At 35.8% G+C, this 26,801-nt stretch overlaps 1 protein-coding gene across 1 annotated transcript in view; it reads left to right on the top strand.

The window, feature by feature from the left end:
• LOC131851515 (serine/threonine-protein kinase SMG1-like) overlaps positions 1 to 26,801 on the top strand; it is a 199,222-nt gene that overhangs the window by 169,052 nt on the left and 3,369 nt on the right. The window contains exons 3-4 of the mRNA XM_059202023.1: positions 24,328 to 24,563; positions 25,215 to 26,541. Of these exons, the coding sequence (XP_059058006.1) occupies positions 24,328 to 24,563; positions 25,215 to 26,541 (1,563 nt within the window). The remainder of the gene's footprint in view (positions 1 to 24,327; positions 24,564 to 25,214; positions 26,542 to 26,801) is intronic.

Genomic DNA, 26,801 nt, shown 5'->3' with positions numbered 1-26,801 from the left:
TCTTTGTTATGTAAGATTAGGCTAAGATTTGTTCCTGGATGTATAAGTTATTATATTAAGATGTTCTCTAAGTAGTAGTGTAATTGTTACACTATCTCGTATATACAATATAGATTGAGTATAATTAGACTTGTCATAAGTGTATGTTATGGACCGACATGAATAAATATTTTTGGAATTTTGAATTTTTTAGTATAAAACAAAGTCGCTGTCGCTGTCTGTCCATCCCTATGTATGCTTAAATCTTTAAAATACGCAACGGATTTTGAAGCGGTTTTTTTAATAGATATTGTATTGTTCTATATGTATAATACATGTACAAACGTGCGAAGCCGGGGCGAGTAACTAGTAATACATAAAAGTCACCTATATTCATCATACATATAAAAATAACGTGTTCGTGTGCGTGTGTGTGTGTGTTTGAGTGTGTGTGTGTGTGTATGTGTGTGTGTGTGTGTGTGTGTGTGTGTGTGTGTGTGTGTGTGTGTGTGTGTGTGTGTGTGTGTGTGTGTGTGTGTGTGCGTGTGTGTGTGTAAGACCTTGTGTGTCTTGTGAAATGTTGATAGTCTAGAAACGCCTATAGAAGTGGTATTATCATATCAATAATACTGTTTGTTCATAATCTAATGTTAACAACCATTTCTTGAGATTGTTTTTAGCCATATACATTATATATTACAGCCTAAAGCAGGGAACCTCTATAGACCCAACCCACGGACGCAGAATGTCAAAACTGTTAATATACAATAATTTCTATTAATAACATTGGAGGTGTATATGAAATGACTCCTACGTTGTTTGATGTGTAGAGTAACTTATTCAACCATGCTTAAATATAAGTATACTAGCTACTCGCCCCGGCTTCGCTCGGGTGTACATGTATCTAAATATATGTATATAACCCGGGTGCAAGGTGCGTGATCTATCAACGCACAGTCCAAACCACTGGACGGATCGGGCTGAAATTTGGCATGCAGGTAGCTGTTATGACGTAGGCATCCGCTACGAAAGGATTTTGATTAATTCTACCTCCAAGGGGATAAAATAGGGGATGAAAGTTTGCATGAATCTTTGTCAATTTTAAACCGATCAGGCTGAGACTTTGCATGCATAAAGCTAATATGACGTAGGCATCCCCTAAGAAAGGATTTTGATAAATTCCACCCCTAAGGGGATAAATTAACGCGAACGAAGTCGCGGGCAAAAGCTAGTTATACATATAAATCTTGCTCTTGAATCACTCTATCTATTTAAAAAAACCGCTTCAAAATCTGTTGCGTAATTTTAAAGATTTAAGCATAGGGATGGACAGACAGCGACAGCGACTTTGTTTTTTTTTTTTTATACCACTTAGGTGGCAAACAAGCATACGGCCCATCTGATGGTAAACGGTTACCGTAGCCTATGGACGCCTGAAACACCAGGGGTGTCACATACGCGTTGCCGACCCTTAAGAAACCTTAATATACCCTTCTTGAAAACCCTATGTAATGATTTGAATAAAGAATTTATCAAATTCTATTCGATAATAATTCTGAAACACATGAATGTACACAACATGACAGAATCGCCTCCGAAATATTCCCTACGGCCTCGTTAATTGATCCAATGTAAGCGAGAATAGATAGTGCATTTTTCAATTAATCGTGACACGAATCGAGAGCACGGCTCAATCGCGCTGCCTCGGCCGACCACATTCGATTATGGCTGCACAAGGCCAGCAAAAAAGATATCCACTCGATGATACGAATCGACTCGCTCAAATATGCCATTTGTTTTATTTTTTTACTTTTTGTTTTATTTATTTTATTTCTTTTAGTAACATACCACTCAATTGGCGTGTTTATAACAAGAAGAATAAGCAAGGAACTTGCGCATTGCTCTTTTAAATGTTGTAATTTTATATTTTTATGATAAATTTATCAGTGCTCGCGGTGGGTGAACCACGTGAAGTTTTTAGCCTGTGTTATTCTGATGTATAAGCTTGTTGTAAAGTTTCATTAAAATCTATTTAGTAGTTTTTGTGTGAAAGAGTAACGCGAAAGTTTGAGTGTGGATGGTTTGTTGCTCTTTTACACAAAAACTAAACAGATTTTGATGAAACTTCACAGTAGTATAGCTTGTACATTAGAATTACAATAGGCTATAAATTTCAAGCGGGTGTAACCGTAAACTTAGCTAGTATTAAATATAAACATTATTTTCTTATCTATATACAGCACTTTAACAATAAGAAGTCATAATAAATTCAATTGCGACCGAATGGTTAATGAAATACAGACAAACGCAGTAATAAAAGATTTTTATATGCGTGTAACAAGATGAACAAGAGTATAATAATATACTTTATGGGGTCCAATTTGATGGACCACGCCCGTACTCGCGACTGGTGTTACGTCGCCTGACATCTTCCAGGAAAATGAAGCTATGTATATGTATTCATATTTATTGAGGTATTTATGTATTCTGATGGTTTTTTTATATAACTTCAAAATTGTTCTTCTGCCTTCTAATATACGACAAATTTATTACGAGGGTTATTACAGTTTCCTCTTTGTGAAATGAGATTTTATAATTAATTACATTCATAATTACATTAATAAATACAATAAAAAAAAAACAGAAAAAAAAACCTAAAAGTTAATTGCTATGATTGTCCCGTATCGTACCTGGCTTAAAGGTACCCATAACGCTCGCAGCATTTCCACGTTGAATTGCTGGGGAAATCCTTTGCGCCAGATACAATCCGGAAAGTCGATCACGGCCTCTGTCGACAATGCGCCACCCCAACTCGTTTATAAATACTTTTGCCTCCGCCCCCCACACCCCTGTAGTATCGAAAGCCACCGGTACGAATAAGTACGTCGTCTCCGAGACCCCGTACTTGACGTGTATCAGCCTGGCTGCGGACTCCGCCGCTGAACCCACCCGACTAATGGAGTCCCGCAGATGAAAAGCAGCAAACGTACTTACGCACGTCGCATCCCACAGCAGGGAGCGACCCTTATGCCATGGGATTAAAGTTAGACCAACAGGTCGCTTTCCGTCTGTACGACATAACCCTGCCGGCTCCAAAACAGCAGGGATGTTTGCGGTGCTCATGGCCTTATGAATAATATCATTAAGAGCGTGATGCCTTGGAAATCTTCCTGCACACCTCAAGCAGCTCAGTCCATGATGTCCCTTGGAATCCACCTGTGCCCGACATATGCATTGATGCTGCTCGCAGATATTACATCCCAGTCTAAGCCCTATCGCTATACGCAAGGAGTTATTATCTAATAAAGTGAGGTGAAGGTAAGGCATAAAGCCATAAGCCAGATTCCTGTACAAAAGCAGCTCTGATCCTGGCCAAGTCGACGTCAGAACTACTACGCTCCAAGCAATCCAAGGTGATCTTAGCCAGGATATCATCCCATTTTCTTTGAACCTGAGACTGTTCAGGTAAATTTTGATCTGGACATCTTAACCGCCACTCAGCCGTAGCCTCATTCACAAATGGTAAAATAAACCCGTCACTATTATAGAATAAAATACGAGTGACGAGGTTTAGAGCACCATGCGAAGACGCTAGGAAAGCTGCGAGGCCAATGTCCTGTACTCGACGGATACCAAGACCTCCATGTCGAATAGGCAGAGCTGCCTGTAGCCACTGATCTCCATCCAACTTAATATTCAAGATTCCCTGTAAGATATTTTTAATAGAGTTATCAATAGAAGCAACTGCCGAGGTTTTCTCGAGAGACTACAGCATGGGGGTTTTCAAGAAGGGTATATTAAGGTTTCTTAAGGGTCGGCAACGCGTATGTGACACCCCTGGTGTTTCAGGCATCCATAGGCTACGGTAACCGTTTACCATCAGATGGGCCGTATGCTTGTTTGCCACCTAAGTGGTATAAAAAAAAAACTTCATCGGGAAACAACCAGGCCGGAGACGTTCTTAAAATATAAATTAAACGCGGCGTGGACAAACAACTTCGAAAAAATAAAATTTGCTCTAATTTTAAAATAATATTTTCCCTCTATTTTAAAGACATAGTAATGGCATCGAAAAAAATAGGGGCTCCAAGAAGAGTGAAATTGGTTTTGTCTTGAGTTTTCAGTGGATGTCTTGATCTTCTTAACTTGAAGGATGATAAGCTGACCAAAACGTTGGATGAGATGGTGAAGTCAGTTGCTCATCGTGACAAATTCACCAGTAATTTATCACGAAGGTTTCTGATGAGGTCAACCTGATATAGTACATTGCTAGCAATGCGGTCATCAGTCCACATTACTAACAATCTCCATCCCCAAAACTGTCAGTAGTGTAGCTTGCAATCTAAATCTACAAAGTAGTCTCCAGTGGATGTCTTGATCTTCTTAACTTGCACTCGGCGCGGACGGTGTGGTATCAACGCGAGCCAAGTTTTAATGGCCTGTCAAAGAATTTAGCGGAGTTTACGTAAAAATACCAATCTAGTCTGCTGCAGCTTGCACTCACGAGAATAAAGGCCATCAATAACATGAACCCTGTACATGTATATATATTTATAACAATAATAGTAATAATGATAATGCAGAAAGCGGTGCTGTTAGATTCTACCCGCATTGTACGCCGGTTTCTCTGCCTGGGGTCCTGAACCCCGGCCGACTGTGCTTCTGCCGGGGGTAAGTTGCCATCTCCTCTCCTTAAGAGGGGACATGATAATTTTATTTAAATATAAAAAATTAAAAATATATTAGTTTTATCATCCTCATATAACTTATCCATGCTTGGCTAAGGCCCGCGTGTTTGAAAGTATTATCCCCGTAAAAAGGAAGTTATATAAAACATATATAAAAGAGTAATAATAATAATAATATCATCATTACACAGTATAAAACAAAGTCGCTGTCGCTGTCTGTCCGTCCGTATGCTTAAATCTTTAAAACTACGCAACAGATTTTGAAGCGGTTTTTTTAATAGATAGAGTGATTCTAGAGGAAGGTTTATATATATATTACATGTATACCCGTGCGAAGCCGGGGCGGGTAAGTAGTATGTAATAAAGTGTGGAAAAAAACCAGCAAAAGCTGAGAAAATGTGGAGATAGTAATAATGAATCATTTTCATGTCACTCTTAACCTTATTTCTAATTTTCATTTAATTGTACAACTAAGAACCTTAAATTAAAAAGCTTAAAACATATAATATAATAACTAAAATATATTATTAAAAGGGGTCCCTTTAGGCAACGTTCCGAAGATACTGGCAGCGTTCCCTCTGAATAGGTAGACTAGTTCTTTGTCCAAGGTAGATGCCAGCTCTTAGGTCTTCTGTGATGTCGACTAACCTTTTTTATTTCTTTGAAAAGTCTTATAGCGTTAAGACCCCACGGACCAAAGGTCTCAACACCGAATGGGACAAAATAATTTTCATTTAGATATCGTGTATCTTTGAGTTTATGTAATTACATATGACCCGGCTCCTGCACGGTGAAAAAATTGAATACTAAAAACTTGGTCTCGTTTTTTTTGCCAGATTTTATAGTTGGGATGAAAATGCAAGCAAGAAAATAGATGTGATTGTGAGAAAGAAGGTAGTATTAAAAACGTTTGTATACCAATGTAAACCAGTATGACTTATTCATATAATGAGTACTGTAACTGTACTGTATGAAGAGTCGTGACTCATTAAGAGAGAAATTCAAAGAGGCAAATATTCTCACCATTGCTTCTCAATTTATATATTCAAATATCCTATATGTTCATAAAAATCTTGACTTATTTCCAAAAAACAGCAATATTCATAATATTAATACTAGATTTAAAGACAAACTTGCTGTCCCCAAGTATCGTTTAGAAAAAGTTAATAGGTCTTTTATGGGAATAGGTATAAAAATTTACAATAAGATACCAAAGGATATGTTGGAATTGCCCTTAAATGAATTCAAAACATCTGTTAAATCATATTTACTGAGCAAAACCTATTACTCACTAAACGATTACTTGAATGACAAGTGTGCATGGCAATAGTTGTTCATGCACTGAATTTTCATTTAATGTTAGACATAGACACCTATATAAAAATACATTGTAAATAAACTGGCTTTAAAAAAAAAAAGTAATTCAATTGAGTTTCTTGCCAGTTCTTCTCAATTGGATCTATATACCGAACTGGACGGTAGGGAAAAAATAAAATTAGAATGTAAAAATTTGACGTTCATAAGCGGCTAAAATGTCCTACATGAATAAATGATTTTTTAATTTGAATTTGAATTTGAAAAAGTATAAAAATACAATACTTTCATGTATAGAAAGTTGCAATATTCAGCGAGATTGTATATTGTATTCTATTTTAGCGATATTGTATTCTATTTTCAAAACAAATCAGTGTTTTATGCGAATCCGCGGAGAGTCGCTAGTATTGTAAATAGTCATGTATTCTACACACAAACATATATACGTTTATTTTGATAAATTTCTGTCGGTACAGAGAAACGAAATTGTATTCTTAGAACGTATGTCACGTACGTAAAGAACGGAGTATTTCAATTCACGTGGGTGTATATAAATGTGCGAGTGTCATGTTAAATAATTTTGAACGTTAATTAAGTGTTCATAATGTTTATATTTGAATAAGGGTGTTTCCACACCGTCGCGTAACTTTAAATGAATACAATATACATAGAACTCTTGTATGTAGCTGAAATAAGCGGTTGTATTACGGGCACTCGACAACTGATAAATATATGTAAATAGTCCCCTCTCTCCCAAATTTGAATTTAAAAATGAATCTGTATTATTGAAAACATGTACAACATTTATTTGAAAAGAATACGAGCTGAGTTTCTCCTCAGTTCTCATATCGAAATCATTCCGAACTCACGGTAGATTTGACATATCATAAGTCTGTAATAGACCTACATGAATAAAGATATTTTGAATCTGAATACATAGAACTTATTTATATTCAAGTGAATTCATTTTAAATGATATTGGAATATTTATTAATATATATTATGTTCTTTCAATCATTATGTATTTTTAATTACTTGGATTCTTTAAGTGACCCAACTAATTAATGCGTACCCAATTAATTCCTCTTTGAGTTACTGTACAACTCGAAGACGCTTGTAGCCCATATTCATAACATTATGTTGGCATTTTGTTGTTGCGAAAGACTGCTTACGCATTCCCGTAAGCTGTAAAGATGAAGAGAAGACCAATAAGACCAGTAAGAGCTCGCCAGTACCCGTTTTTTTTTATATGGATGATAATGGTATGGTTCACCCGCCTGCGCTATCGGTTTACGCTGGCGGGGCACCAGTGGAGCATGATAGGATGAGCATGAAGTCAGATCAGTTAGCCCAACGTGACAAATTCACCGGGAATGTATCCTGCACTAACGGTTTACGCTGGCGGGGCACCAGTGGCAGTACCCGTTTTTTATTTTTAAAGGATGATAATGGAATGATGCACCCGCCTGCGCTATCGGTTTACGCTGGCGGGGCACCAGTGGAGCATGAAGTCAGATCAGTTAGCTCAACGTGACAAATTCACTGGGAATGTATCACGATGGTTTCCAGGGGGAACCGCGTGGAGGTCGATCTGACATCTCCCCGGCAGTACCCGTTTACCTGCCCCGGGGTGGGTGGTTTTCCATGAGGATATGCTCTAAGAAAAAAGATCAACAATATTCTGTACCCTTTTGTTTGGGTCAAAATGTAAGACTGTTCATCTTGAAGAAACTTGTAGCCAACTTTCTACAGGAGGATATGCTCTAAGAAAAAAGTCTTTCTCGTCACGTCAATCAATCGTGACATACATTCTTAACATTGTACCCTTATTTTGTTGTTGCGGCAGACATCTTGCACGGTCCCGTAAGCCCTAAAGGTGATGAGAAGAAGCCGGTAAGAGCCCGGAAGTAGCCATTTACCTGCCCCGGGGCGGGTGGTCCTCCATAAAAGTGAAGAGAAGACGAATAAGACCAGTAAAGGCCCGGCAATTCCCGTATAAGTTCCCCGGGGTACTTATACGGGTTACGGGTATTGCCGTGGCCCCGGAATATCCTTCATGAAGGTATTCCCTAAGGAAAATAGAATTATAGTTTTTCTACAATTTTGTTTTGGACAATTAAGTTAAATAAAAGTAGTAAACGACGACCTCAGTGGTCTAGCGGTCTCGCCGCTTTACGACGATGGTCGCGGGTTCGATTCTCGCACGACACAAACATTTGTATTCATGAGTATAATTGTTTGTATCGGTCTGGGTGTTTTCTATGTATAACATGTATGTATTTACAAAAAAAAATATATCTATGTATATGTATCAGATGTCAGTACCCATAACATAAGTTTTAGCTTAACTTGGATCTAGATGGCGCTGTGTGAATTGTCCTGAGATTGTTATTAGTAAACGCTGAATCTAATACAAATAGACATAGAAATGCAAAATGATATATTGTGCGGGAATTGAAACCACTGGAGCACTGAGTTCATTAAACCCTCATTTCAAAATACCTATTTAACAGTAGTAAGTATTTGTGTTTATACCGACAGGCAGGGATGTCAACTCGTACAAATACGAGATTGTTGCATTCGCAAATAGAATGAGTAATTATCTTTATTCAAATAATAATAATATGTGGAGAAAACCAGCTAAAGTTGAGAAAAAAAAGAATAATAATAATATAATAATAATCTTAGGACAATTCACACAGCGCCATCTAGACCCTAGAAGTTAAGCTAGCTAAAGCTTGTGTTCTGGGTACTAGACAACTGATACATATACATAGATTTTTTTTGTAAATACATACATATTATACATAGAAAACACCCAGACCGATACAAACAATCATACTCATGAATATAAATGTTTGTGCCGTGCGAGGAATCGAACCCGCGACCATCGGATGTCCATGAAACCTGTCTAAATACAATTGTCTTATGTAATTAAAACGGCAAACAAACGATCGACCATATGATATGGTAAACAGTTGTGCACCATTCCATTATCATCCTCTATAAAAAAAAATCCGTCATGGGGGGAAGGGGATTGTTAGTAATGTGGACTGAGGATCCCATTGCTAGCAATCTACCATGACAGATCGACCTCCACGCGGTTCCCCCTGGAAACCATCCTGATAAATTCCTGGTGAATTTCTCACGATGGGCTAACTGACCTAACCTCATGTTCATCTTATCATCCTCCACTGGTGCCCCGCCAGCGTAAACGGATAGCACAGGCGGGTGCACCATTCCATTATCATCCACAAAAAAAACCGTCACCTATGAATATTACTACAGACATCACGTTATCATGTTACCTGTGATACCACTTATAATTTCCAGCGAACTAAGTAAGGCAGTAAAATTCCAGGATACAATAGGAACAAAGACTTACATCTGTCTCACTTCTTCCATGCAGATTTTTAACAGACTACCTCTGTGATACGCAATATTAATTATTAAATTATTTATTTCTCCATACGAGGCTAAGAGTTTTATAGTTGGCAACCCTACGGACAGGTGTGTATATGTCCGGACAACTCGCAACGCAGAGCTGAGTTGTTCGTACCCGCGTCACTTGTTCCGAAATGCCGTGAGCTCCGTTTGTCTTACATATTGTTTATGTTTAGTTTCATCCCCCTCTGTTTGAATTATCGTGTTAAACAAGCTTTGTGCTCTGAGGTCTGCTCGAAAAGCGTGCAGGAGTTGACACGACTATGTCAGTTGCAGTACTCTATATTCACTTAACCTCGTCATCTTCATTATGTTTAATACATTTTTCTTTTTTACGTGAAATTACAGGATAAGAGAGTATTAAAGTGCTCTGGAATTACAAAGCACGTGTGGTATCACGGGTGTTACCTTTTTTTTTTTCGATGTTTTCTAATCCTGTTGGCCGCAGCTGGCCTTTACAGCTTCACCGAATGATAACCGAGTGCAGATGGTACTCCAAACACGGTAAGATTCATGGAGCTGCTGAAGGCCAATTCCTAGGGCTTCAAACCTCAGCTCTGGCCGTCGTAATGTAAATCTTCGTTCTAATTGGACTGGGGATTGATTTAATTATTATATATACGGCCATTTATAAAATTATTTACTTTTGACAAAAATACAATATCAAATTCTGCTGGTCACTGAAAAGAACAAGGGCTGAGTTTCTTGTTACTCTTAGATAAAGCACTCCGAATTGACAGTGAATTTAACATATCATAAGACTCTGTAATAGACCTACATGAATGAACTATGATTTGATTTCATGAGATATATCTGTAGAAAGATGTAATTTAATAAAATACATTCTTTCAAAAATATATTCAGATCTATACAAGTTTGTATTATTGTATTGTTACATACTAGCTACTCGCCCCGACTTCGCCCGGGTGTACATGTATTATACATATAAACCTTCCTCTTGAATCACTATATCTATTAAAAAAACCGCTTCAAAATCCGTTGCGTAGTTTTAAATATTTAAGCATACATAGGGACGGACAGACAGCGACAGTGACTGTGTTTTATATAATGTAATATGATAATTTGTTATTGAAATAAAACAAATGAAATTAATTTTAATCAGTTAATGAGCTGAGGTAGTAGAGAATACCTTCTGTAGGGGTTTAAGCCCACAGTTCCGTGATAATGCTATTGATTGATTGATGAGGGGTTTTTGTTAAATAAAACCGCCTTGGTTGAATGCTACTCGAACACTGATTTTTATTACTAAAATAAATATAATGAGGTGAAATGTATAGAAGTGAAATTGCATGTGTAGGCAATTGTGTATTGCACAGCAAGCAGGCATGTGCGGTTGCCCGTACACCTTCTGTTTTATTGTAGTTTCATTTATCTAATATAATTTATTTATCATAACAATTTAGATTATTTAAAAAACATGAAACGTTACTCAGGTAAATGTAATTTTAATTTACATTCATGTTAGTAGTTATATATTTTATTTTTATAATTAATCATGTTGATGCATGAAATTGTTCTCAGCTTTATGTATTTATAATTTCAAATTTGATATTTGCTACGTTCTTTGTCTGTGTTTATTTAACGAAAGACATGTTTTATGTAATGAACATAGTACTTTTATCTGTGAATCCCGCTACGCTACGCCTTCAGTTCTTTATTAAGGAATATTGTAAAGAAAATCTGTTGTTCAAACTTCATATTCCAGTAAGTAAAATGTAATTAAAATAGGTAATTAAAAGTATAATATTGTTTATTATACGAAACTACAATATAAAATACATCATCAGTTTCTTCCTTATCCTATTGGTTTGGAGTCGGCGTTATATGTTTTTCTCTTCCTTTCTGCTCTTTTCGCAGTCATCTAGTTGTTTATTCTCTTTTCTGCCATAGCATCAAACTACAGTATAAAAATCTAAATGTATGTAACTCAAAGGTGACTGGCGTAGTGATCTATCAACACACAGCCCAAACCACTAGACGGATCGGGTTGAAATTTGGCATGCAGGTAGATGTTATGACGTAGGCATCCGCTAAGAAAGGATTTTGATTAATTCTACCCCCAAAGGCATAAAATAGGGGATGAAAGTTTGTATGAAACTTTGTCAATTTTAAACCGATCGGGCTGAGACTTTGCATGCATAAGGGTACTATGACGTAGGCATCCCCTAAGGATTTTAATAAATTCCACTCCTAAGGGGATAAATTAACGCGAACAAAGCCGCAGGCAAAAGCTATTAATCGAATAAATTGTTTTTAAGGTTTACTTAAATTCATATATTCTCAGTGCAACGTGGGCGTGACAAGTGCTGCATATAGCACAACGTTAATAGTCGAAAATGACTCTGACTATATCACCAATGAAAAAATAATCGTAAAGTTAATGATCATGGAGAAATATGTATTTTACATATATTTTAAACATTATACAGTTTTTGCAAATCAATCGTATCGTCAGCATATTAGTTACTGCCGCCCGCAAGGGATAGAACGAGACAGCAAAGTCGACTCTCTTGGTCTATCTCATAGACACTATAGCGGTCTATTATATAGTTTTTGACTCGTATGAAATTTCACGTATGATCACAAAGAAAAGACTTGTATACTATCCACCAGTTTCTATTATCAAAGATTATATATTCTTTCATTTAAAATGTATCCAAAAGTTCAGATAGAAATATATATTTCATAAGAAATATTAAAATTCATGAAGATTTAAAGCGTATATCGTCGTAGCGAAGCGATATTGCTACAGCGTATAACGCCAACATGAACTACGACGTAGTGCGTAGCAATTGTTCTACATGTTATCGCTACGTGCTACGAGCTATATAGCAAAGTTTATTAGTCACTAGCTGTGCCCGCGACTTCGTTCGCGTGGAATTTAACTTTATTTTTCTAAAATAAAAGTAGCCTAAGTTACTTACTTATTATATCAAGTACCTGCCAAAAAAAGTCCCGTCAAAATCGGTCCAGCCATTTCAGAGATTAGCCGGAACAAACAGACAGACAGACAAAAATTGTGAAAAATGTTATTTTGGTGTTTGGTGTATGTACAGTATTTATGTATGTAGTAAAAATCGGTTATTTCAATATTAGAGACATACACTTCAATTTTATTTATATGTATAAATATATATGTTAATTTATAGATTTATTATTATAATAGTTTATTATGACTATATAATAAAAACAGGCTATTTAAAAAAATCTAAGATTTATAGGTTATATACCTATGTATGAATTATATCATTGTTGCAGTTTTATATATAGATCACCAATAACAATAAAAATAGTTTTTATGAACTTTATGTATTTATTGTATTGCATTTATAGGTAACAATCACTGGACTTATTTATTTTGGATATATAGTTGAAAATGTATTCATCGTAAAATAATGGTCTTTTTTGGTTTAAACTACATATATGTTCTGTTAAAGATAAGACATATAAATAAATATATATACCACTGATTAATTTACGTTATTTCCATCACTTAGCTATAAAATATCTTGATCTTTTTTGGTAGTTGACTAAAAATACAACCGAATTGAGTAGCCTCTCCAGTGGACGTGTTTGTTAAAGATAAGACATATAAATAAATATATATACAACTGATTAATTTACGTTATATCCATCACTTAGCTATAAAATATCTTGATCTTTTTAGGTAGTTGACTAAAAATACAACCGAATTGAGTAGCCTTTGCAGTGGTGTAGCATGGAGAGAGATTTATAGGGTAGCAAAACAAAAGCAACGACAAATACTGTATTTTTTTATATTGTAACTGACATGGAAATAGCATATAACACGTACACTATATATTTTTTTATTAATTTACTATTATTTTTTAACTACTAACAATTACTAATACTAACAATTTAAATAAATGCGACTGAGAATTTTTTGATGACACCAGAACGGATATATTTTTATATATATTGTTGAAAGTATAATATTTCAGGAATATTTCTTATGTCAACATGTATACTTTATTATTTTAATCGTTTTAATATATTTGAATGTTTAATCTACTGCTGATTTTTCTTATTTCCAAAATATATATATACACAGTACGCCACTGGCTGCTCATATTTGAAGTCGGCTAAAAATAGCCGTAATGCCACGTTACAGGCTCCATGTCATTTATTCATAAGCATCGTCTCGCTCCCGGAAGTTCACTTACGACGGTTATCGCTCTCGCCTTCCGGTGTACTCGTTCTCTATTCAACACAATGTGCTCCACGCGATCAAACATTCATTTCTATCCCACGGGATTCCGGGATCGAATCCGCAACTAAAATTAACTTGTTTTAAAGGCCGACTCTCTCGGTTACTTCGTGTGTAATTCAGGTCGAGGACGGGAGTTGTGGACACTATTTCAGCTGCCAAGCAGATTGCTTTGTAAGCTGTGTCCTTATAGAGATGCAGGTTAAGCAGTGATGTTACAAGATAAGAGGCATAGCAAAGGCCCTTGGAATGCCAACTTATGAGTGGTCTCACGAGTGTACCATAATAACGATATCCGTAGCGCTGGAGACATTCAGTATCATCATCTGCTTCTTCCTTATCCCATTTATTTGTGGATTTGTTCCATTCATCCCTGTTCGCAGTCATCGCGTTATTTACTTCCTTTCTTACCATATCATCTTTCACACAGTCCATCCATCTCTTTTTCGGCCTTCCTCTGCCCTTATAACCATCCACATTCATTTGTAACACCTTTCTTAAAATATTATCAGTATATACAGTAGTAAATATAATTTACTCTTGATTTCATCACAGTTGCACACATGTAAATGTTATTTAGCAACAAGAACACTAATTTTAAATGTGATGGATTGTTCTTTTATTCCACAATCAATGTACCTATTACGTAGTGCTGTTCTGCTGTAAATAGGGTTTGGAGACTGATTACCATCAGGTTGTACGTCAGCTTGTTTGCTATTCCAAAATTATTACATAATATTAACTGTATATACAATTCAAAAGTTTATATTATAGAAATGTAAAAACTTCTTTCGTTTCAACGGCAACTCAATATATTTTCCCCAGAACGTTGCGACGATTTTTGCGCATTCTATCGCACCTCTTAGATCTTCCTTTGTCCAGGATGTTGGGCACAAAGGACAGGTCAATAGATGGGCCATGGGCCATAGTCTGGGATGGCGCTCCGCAGTCACAAGCCTCCCTTGAAGCGACACCCCATTATACCAAGTTGTGCCTGCAGCGGCCCAGCTTGGTTCGCAGTCTGTTAAGCGATTTTCAAGTGGCCATTGCAGGTCGAACTCAAATGTAAGGCCAATAGAATAGAAAATCTTTATTCAATTAACTTAATGTAAGCACTTTTGAATAGTCATATTTTTATGATTTTACCACTCAGGACACGGACTCATCACAAAAATAATAGAATAGAATAGAAAATCATTTATTCAAATAAACTTACATTGAAGCACTTTTGAATAGTCATTACATTTTTTAATCTACCGCTCGTTCGGAAAGCTGTCTCATCACAAGAGGAACGAGCAAGAAACTTGCGTGTTGCTCTTTTAAATAATTTTATTATTACTTTACATTTTTAAGTTTAAGTGTGTGAATACAAACCACCAATTAGCACTAATTCAATTAAATACTCAAATAGAAAAAATATTGAGTATATAACCAACTGGTTAAACAATTAATAAGAGGAAATCAGTCATAGTGATTAGAGCAGACCAGTCCCTACAAGCAGCACCCGTTCACGAGTATGACGGATGAGCCAGCCATCACTGCGCTCGACCATATTTTAGGGAGCCCAATGACCCTGCTCACCACGCCGCCACAAGTCTGGACATTTTAGTGAGCATGACTACTCAAAACACTAGACTACGTCAAAGCTACTTACAATTGCCATCTGATAGTTATAGTATTCACATTTTACATAAGAATGCATGCGGCAATCAATACAAAAACCGCTACGCTTCCATATTTCTAAAATCAATCATGAGATATAATAATGAGAGAGAAACTTGCGTGTTTATCGTTTAAATATATAGTGTTCTAAATCAATACACATTAACAAGGATTAGGCATGTCACAATCAACATAGAAACCGCTACGCACTCAATCTTTGTGTAATCAGCACTATGATTTTAAAATTAGATTTCTTCTACAAAAACATTATCTTTACATAGTATAAAATAAAGTCGTTTACGCTGTCTGTTCGCTTAGATCTTTTTAACTACGTAACCTATTTTCAGCAATAGATAGAGTGATTCAAGAGGAAGGTTCATATGTATATATATACCTTACACCCGTCTGAAACCTAGGCGGAGTAGCTAGTTATTTATAAATTTGTTAATGTAGAAGATGCTAGACCGTTATCCGTTAAATAGAATAAAAAACTAGGTGTGATATTGTTATCGTAAGTTGGCAGGACACGGACGAGCGAGCTGCGAAGTTGGAACTTGTTGGAATTCCAAGTAACTCCCCATCCAACGTCATTATATTAACTTGGTGCACCGTGTCGTCGCTACCACGGAATATTCTCACTTGTTTCACACAGAATTGTATAGTAAACTAGCTCCGGATTTGTACTGGTACTAAGGAAGAAATGTTATATTTTCAGCCAATTTATAAGTACGACCATATAATTGGTTTAAGGAGATTTACCAATTTGGTTTCCTTTTTATATTTATACTAGCTACTCGCCTCGGCTTCGCACGGGTGTACATGTAAAAACATAAACTGCTATTGAGTAAAAACAACATATGCATGATGACTAGGGCCCTCACAGGACACTGCAAATTGAACAAGCATATGGCTAAACTAGGCGTATGCACGACAAGTATCTGCAGATTCTGCCAAACTGAAGAGGAAACGCCGCTTCACATCCTATGTGGTTGTAGCCCACTCATGCATAAACGAAATATCTCCTTTGGAAAGTTTACACTCTTTCCCGAGGAGATAAAAACGATCGCTCCTAAGAATATCCTTCAATTCTTGTCCCTGACGGGTCTAGGTAGCGAACTCTGAAAAGGGCGAGCACAATAGATCTATGTAGGTCGCAGTGCTACAGGTGCTACACATCTGACAATAGCCCAAACAACCCAATAAAAAAAAAAAAAAACCTTCCTCTAGAGTCACTCTATATATTAAAAAAAACCGCTTCAAAATCCGTTGCGTAGTTTTAAAGATTTAAGCATACATAGAGACGGACAGACGCGACAGCGACTTTAGACTATTTGCTTCAGCAATAGCGTATGCCTGTGGTCACTATATTCTCCCAAATTTGAATTTAAAAATGAATCTGTATTATTGTAAACATGTACAACATTTATTTGAAAAGAATACGAGCTGAGTTTCTTGTCAGTTCTTCTCATCTCGAAATCATTCCGAACTGACGGTAGATTTGACATATCATAGAGTCTGTAATAGACCGAAATTAATAAAGATATTTTGAATTGAATTTGTGCTACCTATATGTTACGTGTAGTAATAAGTGTTAAAGTAAATTGCACACAGTAGACTTGGAATTTTTCAATTTTGCTCGGTTCCCGACGTGTTTTGTGGCTGACACTACGAAGTGTTGTAGTTAAAATCGGTACATTGCATTCCTCGTTACTCAGTAACGTGTTACAGGTAGGTTTTTATATACAGTATAAAATGTATATAACAAATATTTTGAATTGTGATATGACATAACATTTTTTTTTTATTCATTATTGCACAATAAAAAAATCAAAAAGGCGAGCTCAATGCCATCTATACATCTATACGTATAAATAAAATTGGAGTGTCTGTTTGTAATATTGAAATAACCGTTTTTTACTTTTTCTTCTTCTCAGATTGGTCGTGGTCAACATTTTGAATCACGATGAGTTTTTTTTTACTACATGCATATTAATATAAATACGGTACATATACCAAAATAACTTTATTTATAATTTTTGTCTGTCTGTCTTCGCTTTACTCGCGACTTCGTCCGCCTGGAAATTACTTTATTTTTCTAAACTAAAAATTGTCTAAATTACTGCTTATTACATCAGCTACGTTCCAAAAAAATTCCATTTCAGAGATTAGCCGGAACAAACAGACAGACAGACAAAAATTGTTATTGGAAACATATGTGTATGTTATTTTATGCAGAGGATTGTAATAGAATAGTGCACTCGTTTGTGCTAACGGTTTAAGGCACCAGTAGAGGAATGAGGTGAATTCGACTCGAGAATCATGGCAAATTCATCAGGAATTTATCACGATTTATATTAGTATTCGTGTTAAGACCCGGTTAACAATATAAGTGGCTAGCTCCTCGCCCCGTCTTCGCACGGGTGGACATGTATTATACAAACCTTCCTCTTGAATCACTCTACCTATTAAAAAAAACCACTTCAAAATCGGTTGCCTAGTTTTAAAGATTTAAGCATACATAGGGACGGACAGACAGCGATAACGACTTTTTTATTTTATACTATATAATGGTGTATATTAAACACGAAAATTTATGAATAACTATTTTGCATGGGAAACTGCGTGGAGGTCAATCTGACATTTTACATTATATTTAAAAAATATATATGTAACGAGTTGTTATTTTAATAATAACAACTCGTAATGGTGTATATTAAACACGAAAATTTATTAATAACTATTTTCTAGGGGAAACCGCGTGGAGGTCAATCTGACATTTTACATTATATTTAAAAAATATATATGTAACGAGTTGTTATTTTAATAATAACAACTCGTAATGGTGTATATTAAACACGAAAATTTATTAATAACTATTTTCCAGGGGAAACCGCGTCGAGGTCAATCTGACATTTTACATTATATTTATAAAATATATATGTAACGAGTTGTTATTTTAATAATAACAACTCGCAATGGTGTATATTAAACACGAAAATTTATTAATAACTATTTTCCATGGGAAACTGCGTGGAGGTCAATCTGACATTTTACATTATATTTAAAAAATATATATGTAACGAGTTGTTATTTTAATAATAACAACTCGCAATGGTGTATATTAAACACGAAAATTTATTAATAACTATTTTCCATGGGAAACTCCGTGGAGGTCAATCTGACATTTTACATTATATTTATAAAATATATATGTAACGAGTTGTTATTTTAATTGTATACATATTAAAAAACCAAAACAACTCGTGCATAGCTGTGCGCAGGCTATATTTAGACCTGAATCAAATATTTATCAAGTCCCTTCCCCTTCTAAAAACCTAAATTTCAACAAACGAAGCCTAAATTTTAATGAGCTTGGGATTGGTCTGTTTCTAAGTTTCATGAGCTGGAAGGATCATTTTATGAAGTGAAATTCATTATTTTAAACATTTTCATTTACTTATCATTCCACTTTGTGGATTACTGGTGGACTTAATGGATGCTTTTGCTGCGTATTTTTCGTCATATTTTAGTTTGAAGACATCATATAAAGAGTAGTCTCTTTATATGATGTCTTCAAACTAAAATATGACGAAAATTATGTACTAGTAGTACAGGGTAGACGAAATTTTATGCATCAACGTGCCATTTCATCCAAAAAACTTTTAATGGTGTCATTGACCTGCCATTAAATCATTTTGACTTTCTGATTACTTGGAAAATAATAATAATAAATACTATCAAAACTCTCTATGAAATAAAGTAAACAAAAGAAGTACATTTTGGATTGTTTTCATTACACGCATAAATTAAATTACTGTAAAAGTAGTGTGACTTCTGTTGCTGCAGGTTAGATGACAAATAATTTATGTCAGGCTTATACGATGTTACTTTTAGTAAAATGCGTGCTGAACTGGATTCATCTGTCAAACGGTTTCTAACCGAGTTTTTAATGTTATTCATTTCTGAAAATAATGACTCGTAGGCATAGGTAGGTGAAAATATTGTTAAAATAGCATGAGCCAGCTTCTTCAAACAGTTTTATGATCGACGACGTGAATTATATCACAGCCGAGAAGGAATTTAAAAAAAAAAATATTTTTTTTATAAAATATTTATTAATTACTACACCATCGGCAGCTCCGCGATGGAGGCCGTTTCTTGCAATTCTGTCGAAATATAATTTTTAATTTAATAGGAAAGTGCTGCATCTTCTGCGAAACTGCACGTGGAAGAATTTTGTAACTGACGGTGCAGCCTAGATCACGAATTTACTGTAAAGCTTATTACACACTATTGTATTAAGATAGGTACATATTATTGGCTACAAATTATTGTCCTGTATACACGTATATAACACCTCCATGCTTAGAGAAGCCATTATCTCACTTGGTGAGAAAATGGTGTATTGGAAGATGTATCAGGAATGCTGACAGCTGCATGCGGGTCACCATGCACTACTTCAGGTGTCTGTTGATCTCGTTGTTGTTTACATTTTATCTTATAAATGATTACCTACGCCAATAATTGTCAATACGACAAATGTCCAAAGTTTGAGAAAAATAAACATTTAAAATTCAACCAATTAAATAATGTTCTAATTATATTATAATTATAATAAAACTAGCTTTTGTCCGCGGCTTCGCTCGTGTTAATTTATCCTCCTTTAGGGGTGGAATTTATCAAACTCCTTTCTTATGGGATGCCTGTGTCATAGTAGCTTTATGCAGGCAAAGTCTCAGCCCGATCGGTTTAAAATTGACAAAGTTTCATATAAACTTTCATCCCCTATTTTATCCCTTTGGGGGTAGAATTAATCAAAATCCAAATTTCAGCCCGATCCGTCCAGTGGTTTGGGCTGTGCGTTGATAGATCACTACGTCACCTTTGAGTTTTATATATATAGATATACAATAATAAATAAAATAAACATAAATAAATATTATATACTTTTTAACCAATAAAAAGAGAAATAAAGTTGCAATGTCCGCATTTGAATAATATTGAATGTACAGCCTGCAACTCGAGCATTACCGACAACTGGTCTCGGAGGTTATTCTAAAATGTTTCCCCTCTGACGAGGGTTTGGTCAGACCGCGTCATGTCAGGCGTCGAAACGTCACTGGACATGACATCTTGATATGTGACTGCTTCATTTGTTTTTCATTCAGTCATTCATCAACAATGTTGCCATGGCTGGTTCATTCAGTTTTCTTCTAAATAACATTCCAAAGACGATTGATATGATATCAGGAAACTTATTTTGAATAATAATAATAATCTCAGTACAATTCACACAGCGCCATCTAGCTTGTGTTATGGGTACTAGACAACTGACACAAATATATAGATTTTTTCGTAAATATATACATATTATACGTGGAAAACACCCAGACCGATACAAACATACTTATGAATACAAATGTTCGTGCCGTACGAGGAATCGAACCCGCGACCATCGAGTAAGGCAATATGGTAGCGCTAGACCACCGTGGCCGTCATATATCGTAAAAATGGATTTTGTGTTGTTGTTGCTTATTTAAGATTTTGTGTGCATTATATTTATATCTGTTTGTACCTCATTTCAAGCGTCTATGAATATTGCTATTTGTTAATTCAACAAGAAATCTTGTAAAAAGATAGTCCAGATAGGAATATGAAAGGACCTCGCGGCCTCAATATCGATATGAATGAGTCGTAGCTCGTGACTAGGGTTGCCAACCATACTTTATATTAACGTATCCTACAAATAAAGTACGCAAAAATACTTTATTTTCAACCTTTACTGTGATGCTTAAAACAAAATACTCATTATAGGTACTTAACGATTTATAATTACTGAACAAAATGTTAGATGTCAATTGTGAGTTATGACATTTGACACAGCTTTAGTGTAAAAACACAGAAACATACGTTTTTAAAGCAATAAAAACATAGAATTTGAAAAATCCTTTTTTTTTCTAATACATGCTTTATTTTTTTCCTATCCAAACCAGATTATACATTTTTTTTGTCATAAAAAGTTGGCAACCCTACTTTCTTGACCTACTTAGGTAGACCGATGATTGGCCGATAGTAAGGCGACTGCACACCGAGTACCGACAAGTATCCGGAAGGGCTTCAATGTGACAGACGAGCCAATGGCAATATCCGGAACGAACCGGGCAAACTATTCCCGCAGTTTGTATGCACATAACACTGCCGATGAATTCGGAATGGCAATTTAATATTCTTTTGTGCTTGGCTACTGCTGACGAGCTATAGTCCGTCATTACAACTCTAGTTCTGAACAGTCTTGATTAATATTAGTTGTGCCCGGAACGTACACGTGTACAATTGTAGACGCCTTTTTTTTATACCACGTACGTGGCAAACAAGCATACGGCCCATCTGATGGTAAACGGTTATGGTATATGGCCTATGGACGCCTGAAACTCCAGGGGTGTCACATGCGTTGCCGACCCTTAAGAAACCTTAATATACCCTTCTAGAAAAACCCCATGCTGCAGTCTCTCGGGAAAACTTCGAAAACCGCCTTTTGTTATGTATTTTACAAACACTTTTTTATATGAAACTAGCTGACAAAACGAATTCCGTTTCGCCGTTTTTTTGAAGTTTAGTTACGCAATAAATTTCTGAACGCATCCTGTTTGTATGGGAACATATAATTGTTGTTTTTACTATAAAATATAGATATATTACATGCAATTTCTTCATATTTTATCACAGTCTAATCCTTCCCTGGACTTCCACGAATATTTCAAGACTAACATTAGCCAAATCGGTTCAGCCGTTCTCAAGTTATAGGGAGATTAACGAACAGCAATGTGTAATGTCTTATTTCTAGTTTAATTTGTGAAAACCAGCCAGTGTCAGTGGTTTAGTGTGTTGTGTATATTGATTCAATATGTATATAGTTAGCCTTGGTTTTCGTTTAATATATAAATTAAAAAAAAAAAGATATAAAACTAGAATAATTGTAGTTCTAAATGTGCTAGAATAATATTCGAATAGACGTTATCGGAATATGTGCAGGCTCTTCAAAATGTAATCCCTCAGGAATCGCGTCACTATATTAACTGCTGGAAACAGATACGTCTGGCTCAGTCTAACTACACTACTCGTTTTCCCAATCTAGTCAGTCCGCGCTTGAAATCAACGTGTATTTTCTTAAAGCTATTTCTGCTTAACCGGTTCGATGAATTTACAGAGTAGGGACGTTTTTATTATGTAACTGTATTGGTATTCTGTACGTATTTTATCAACTCATGTCACTCATCACATCACTCAAGCTGGAACTGTATATTTGACACTGGTGTATCACTTGTCAAATATAAAGTTCCAACTGAGCTATTCAGTTTGGCTATATTTCTAATAAAATCACTAGTGCCTGTTTTACCTCCATCCCGCTCTCGAGCGTGTGGCGCTGCAGTCTGCAACTTTATATTTGAGAAGTGATACACCCATATCACTTCTGAAATATAAAGTTCCAACTGAGCTATTGAGTTTGGCTATATTTCTAATAAAATCACTAGTGCCTGTTTTACCTCCATCCCGCTCTCGAGCGTGTGGCGCTGCAGTCGCTATTGAGTTGCAGAATATCGATATACAATCTCGCCGCGGATTCAGCTTTCAAATTCGTAAGTGATGCTTACAGAATAGCTCTACTCGACAGGAGAACAAACTGACAGGTTATTTGATGTATGTTGCGGCTAAGTGATACTATGTTTGGTAGTCGAGACGATGTATATTACAGATGATAATGGACTGCTATATGTACATAGAAATATTGATCTGTTTAGACACAGCAGTGCTTAGTAGACAATATTGAATTTGTCTTACTAGGCATTATTAAATGCAATTATTATTTTGATGTATCTAGGTGACTGTGTCCCATAATGTACATGTACATGTACATCACATATTTCTTTCTTTCCTTCTTATATGATGGCCATGTATAGTCATTTCACAAGATTATGTATCCTGAACCTGACATGGGAAGGAAATCGTATTCTTGTTGTAACTGACTAATCAAAAATATGTTTTATATATTTGTTTATAACTCTGTTCTCTTACGATTTGTTCTGACTTCGGTTCTTGATAATTTACTAGTGTAGTGTAGTACTTAATCTGTGATTTTAAAATAATGGTTTCAAATATGAATAATATATAGTCGTATTAATAATAATTATAAAAAAATCATCATAATATGCTCGAATTTCGACCATTTTGCGACCACTAGTTTTTATAATTCTTATAGAATATAACGTAATGTGATATCTTGAGTTGAGTACTAATACGTACAGATCAGACTTTTATGACTTTAAACATGCATACGGTTCACCTGATGCTAAAGTTACCGTAGCTTATGGACGCCTGAAACATCAGGGGTGCACTTGTGGAATGCCGACTTTTATTTATTTATTTATTTGCATACAAAACAGATTGCAATCAATATAATAATATAATTATGAGCGTGTAGTTCGGTATAAAACTGGATTCTAATCCAACATTATGTATGCCTAAAAGCTAAATTATATAGATATATATTCAATATACGCTAGATAGCTAGATAAGGATATATAATGAAAAGTAAACTAAATATAAAATAATATATAACTACGTAATGCAATGAATTATCATGTTAACAGAATTTTATTTATATTAAAGAAAAGAAAATTGGTACAATGTTAAATATAATTTGTCTCTTTACGGTGGAAATTTAATTGTCTCCGGAACTGGACCAGTGTTGAATGGAAAATATCTATATTTCTATTCGAGATAAGAATTTCATTGTATTGGCGACACATTCGAACTATTGGATTATAATATGAAGTATTATTTGAGTAAACCTGAAGATAGAAGGTATTTTTATGATATGAATGAAATTTAGAATATAAATAGATCATTTCCAAATTTAAAATAGAGAATAATAAATACTACCCGAATTCACGGATAAAACTGCAGTTAGTAAAAGATAATATTCTTCTCCAGGGTATATTCCGGTTGGCCTGCGAACATGTGCTGCGTACGATGCGCAGAGGCCGAGAAACATTGCTGACGTTACTGGAAGCCTTCGTGTACGATCCCCTGGTGGAGTGGGGAGCGGCGGGGGTGAGCTCCGGATCCAGTGGGGTGAAACGCAGGCGCACGCAACGCGATATACGTGCCGCTGTTGATATGCTGGCTGTACGCGCGCAAGAACTCAAACATCAAATTGCAGAGTTGAAGTAAGTGTATACAGTATTTCGTCCCCTCCAATCGATTCCCGGTCCAATTCAAACGGGGATCGAAATTACGATGGCCTGAGCCGAGGTCCGAACCCCTAGCGGAGCCCTCAGACTAAAATCATATCCGTCAGGCGGGAGTTAGCTTTCAACCGCCCCATAAATCCTTCCGCGGCTTTGGAGTGTCATCGACACTCGACCCCTATCATCCGGTAGAAGCTGTAAAGCCAGCTTTTAGAGTAGTCCGAAAATAAAAGTATTTCATTTAACACCAGCTACCCTAATTCAGCAAGCGCTGAATTGGGTTACTGGTATTAAATTTAGCAGCGAACTGTACAGTGTTTTCCATTTTATTCTTACACCTAGTACCAAATACAAATATTAGGTTTTATGAACGCTAAAGTCTCGTATTACGTCATTATTTCAATATGTATGCATATAAATTATTGTGCAAAATGGATTTTATTTTGGGCGCAAAATGTAATAACTTATACATAATTTATGCTGCTAATATGAGAGATTATAATTGTTAATGCCTCTCTAAAAGCCACTACGAATTAACACGGCGTACTTCCTGTTTAAGCGCTCTGAATTATTGAACACATAAATTATTCATGTAGTGGCCGCAATAACGTTTGTCATTATTTGTTTTAGCTCGCAATTTTTGGCCATACTCCCAGAGGTGAAAGAAAGTGCCGAGAATTGGCTGAAGGAGCACGACGAACTCGAATCACTGGAAACTAAGTTGCAGGAATGTCACCAACAGATTGCATTAATCAAAGAGATAGAGGCCTGCGGACCAAACTTAAGTAATCATCCACTATATGCCATCTCTCAGAAATATACCTCGTACAAAAAAGCTAAAAATGCCGTCGAAGATTCGATGAAAGCTCTCGTGAAAATACTCAAAGATTTCGATACTCAAATAGAAATATTCGCTAAGACCAATGAAGCGATAAACGGGCCGCAATTGATGATATGGGTTCAAGAATTTTCTGGTACCAATGAAGATGACGATAAACCGATATTTGACCACATCAAAGAATTCTTGGCAAATGCTGGTCAAAGTTCCATGATTTCACAATGTGAACAAGCCGAAATCGAACTTAACCAGAGCATTGACCAAACGAATCACCTCGTCAGATCCTGCCTAGAACTTCTGTCACAATACGTCGCAGTTTCACAGTACTACCCTAAAAGCCAAACGGAATACCACCGAGTAGTAATGTTCAGAAAGTTTTTGGCCACAGCTTTAGAAAGCAAATCGCCTGAAGTTTGCAGGGAGGTTTCCAAACAAGTCAATGAATTACTAGAGGACTCTAATAACACAGACGCTACACAAATCTCCGCTTATAATTACCGCCTGCAAACGATATATGATGAAGCTAATGAAAACCTTAAAAAAGCAATAGAGATCTTGCAACTAGAGGGTGGACCTGATGCACTTGTATTAGCACAAGAAGCTTATATGGAAGCGAAAAACAATATCAGTAACTGGGTAAGAACTGAAGATGGATCCGCCACTGCATTAGAGTGTGTGGTTATTGGCATGTTGTGCAATTTGAACAGAAGGTATTTGATGTTAGAAAATGGAGCACAAAGTGCGGGAGACTGCCTTGTTGATTTGACTTCCAGAGAGGGAGAGTGGTTTCTGGATGACATGAGTGCACTTTCGATGCAATCAGTGGAGCTGCTTTCGTTACTGCCGTTACAGTCAGCGTCCGCCGAGGATACTTCTTTGCCGATTGCCGTGGAATGTGTTCGCAACGCTAACCTTCTGCTAGCAGACTTGGTACAACTGAATTATAACTTCAGCACTATTATTTTACCTGAAGCACTGAAAAAGGTGCACTCCGAAGAACCGTCGGCACTGTTAATGATTAATGAACTTAAAACAGTAATAATGAACACTCCTGTTTCTCTAAATGATTTACTAGCAGAATTGGAGATGCATTTAAGATATCTCGTAATGGATATGGAGGTAAGTTTGTTCCCATTTTACGGTAAATGATGGAAAAAGTTCCTAACAATTAGAAACAAACATAACAACATTTATTTAAAAGTACAATACCTAATTTTCCTTCTCATTTTTCTTTCGATGAGTCCGCTTTACGAATGATTAAGAATAAACAAATATGACTATTCAAAAGAGATTGATTATATTAAATTTATTTTGAATAAAGATTATTTCTATTTCAATGTTTCTAATACTTATTTAACATTAACAAAATTATTATGTGG

Source organism: Achroia grisella, unplaced genomic scaffold, assembly GCF_030625045.1.
Source record: "Achroia grisella isolate CSIRO2021 unplaced genomic scaffold, CSIRO_AGI_Agris_v1 utg784, whole genome shotgun sequence".
Classification (NCBI taxonomy): Eukaryota; Metazoa; Arthropoda; class Insecta; order Lepidoptera; family Pyralidae; genus Achroia; species Achroia grisella.
The sequence above is the reverse complement of the archived record's forward strand: the minus strand, read 5'-3'. Positions and strand labels throughout refer to the sequence as shown.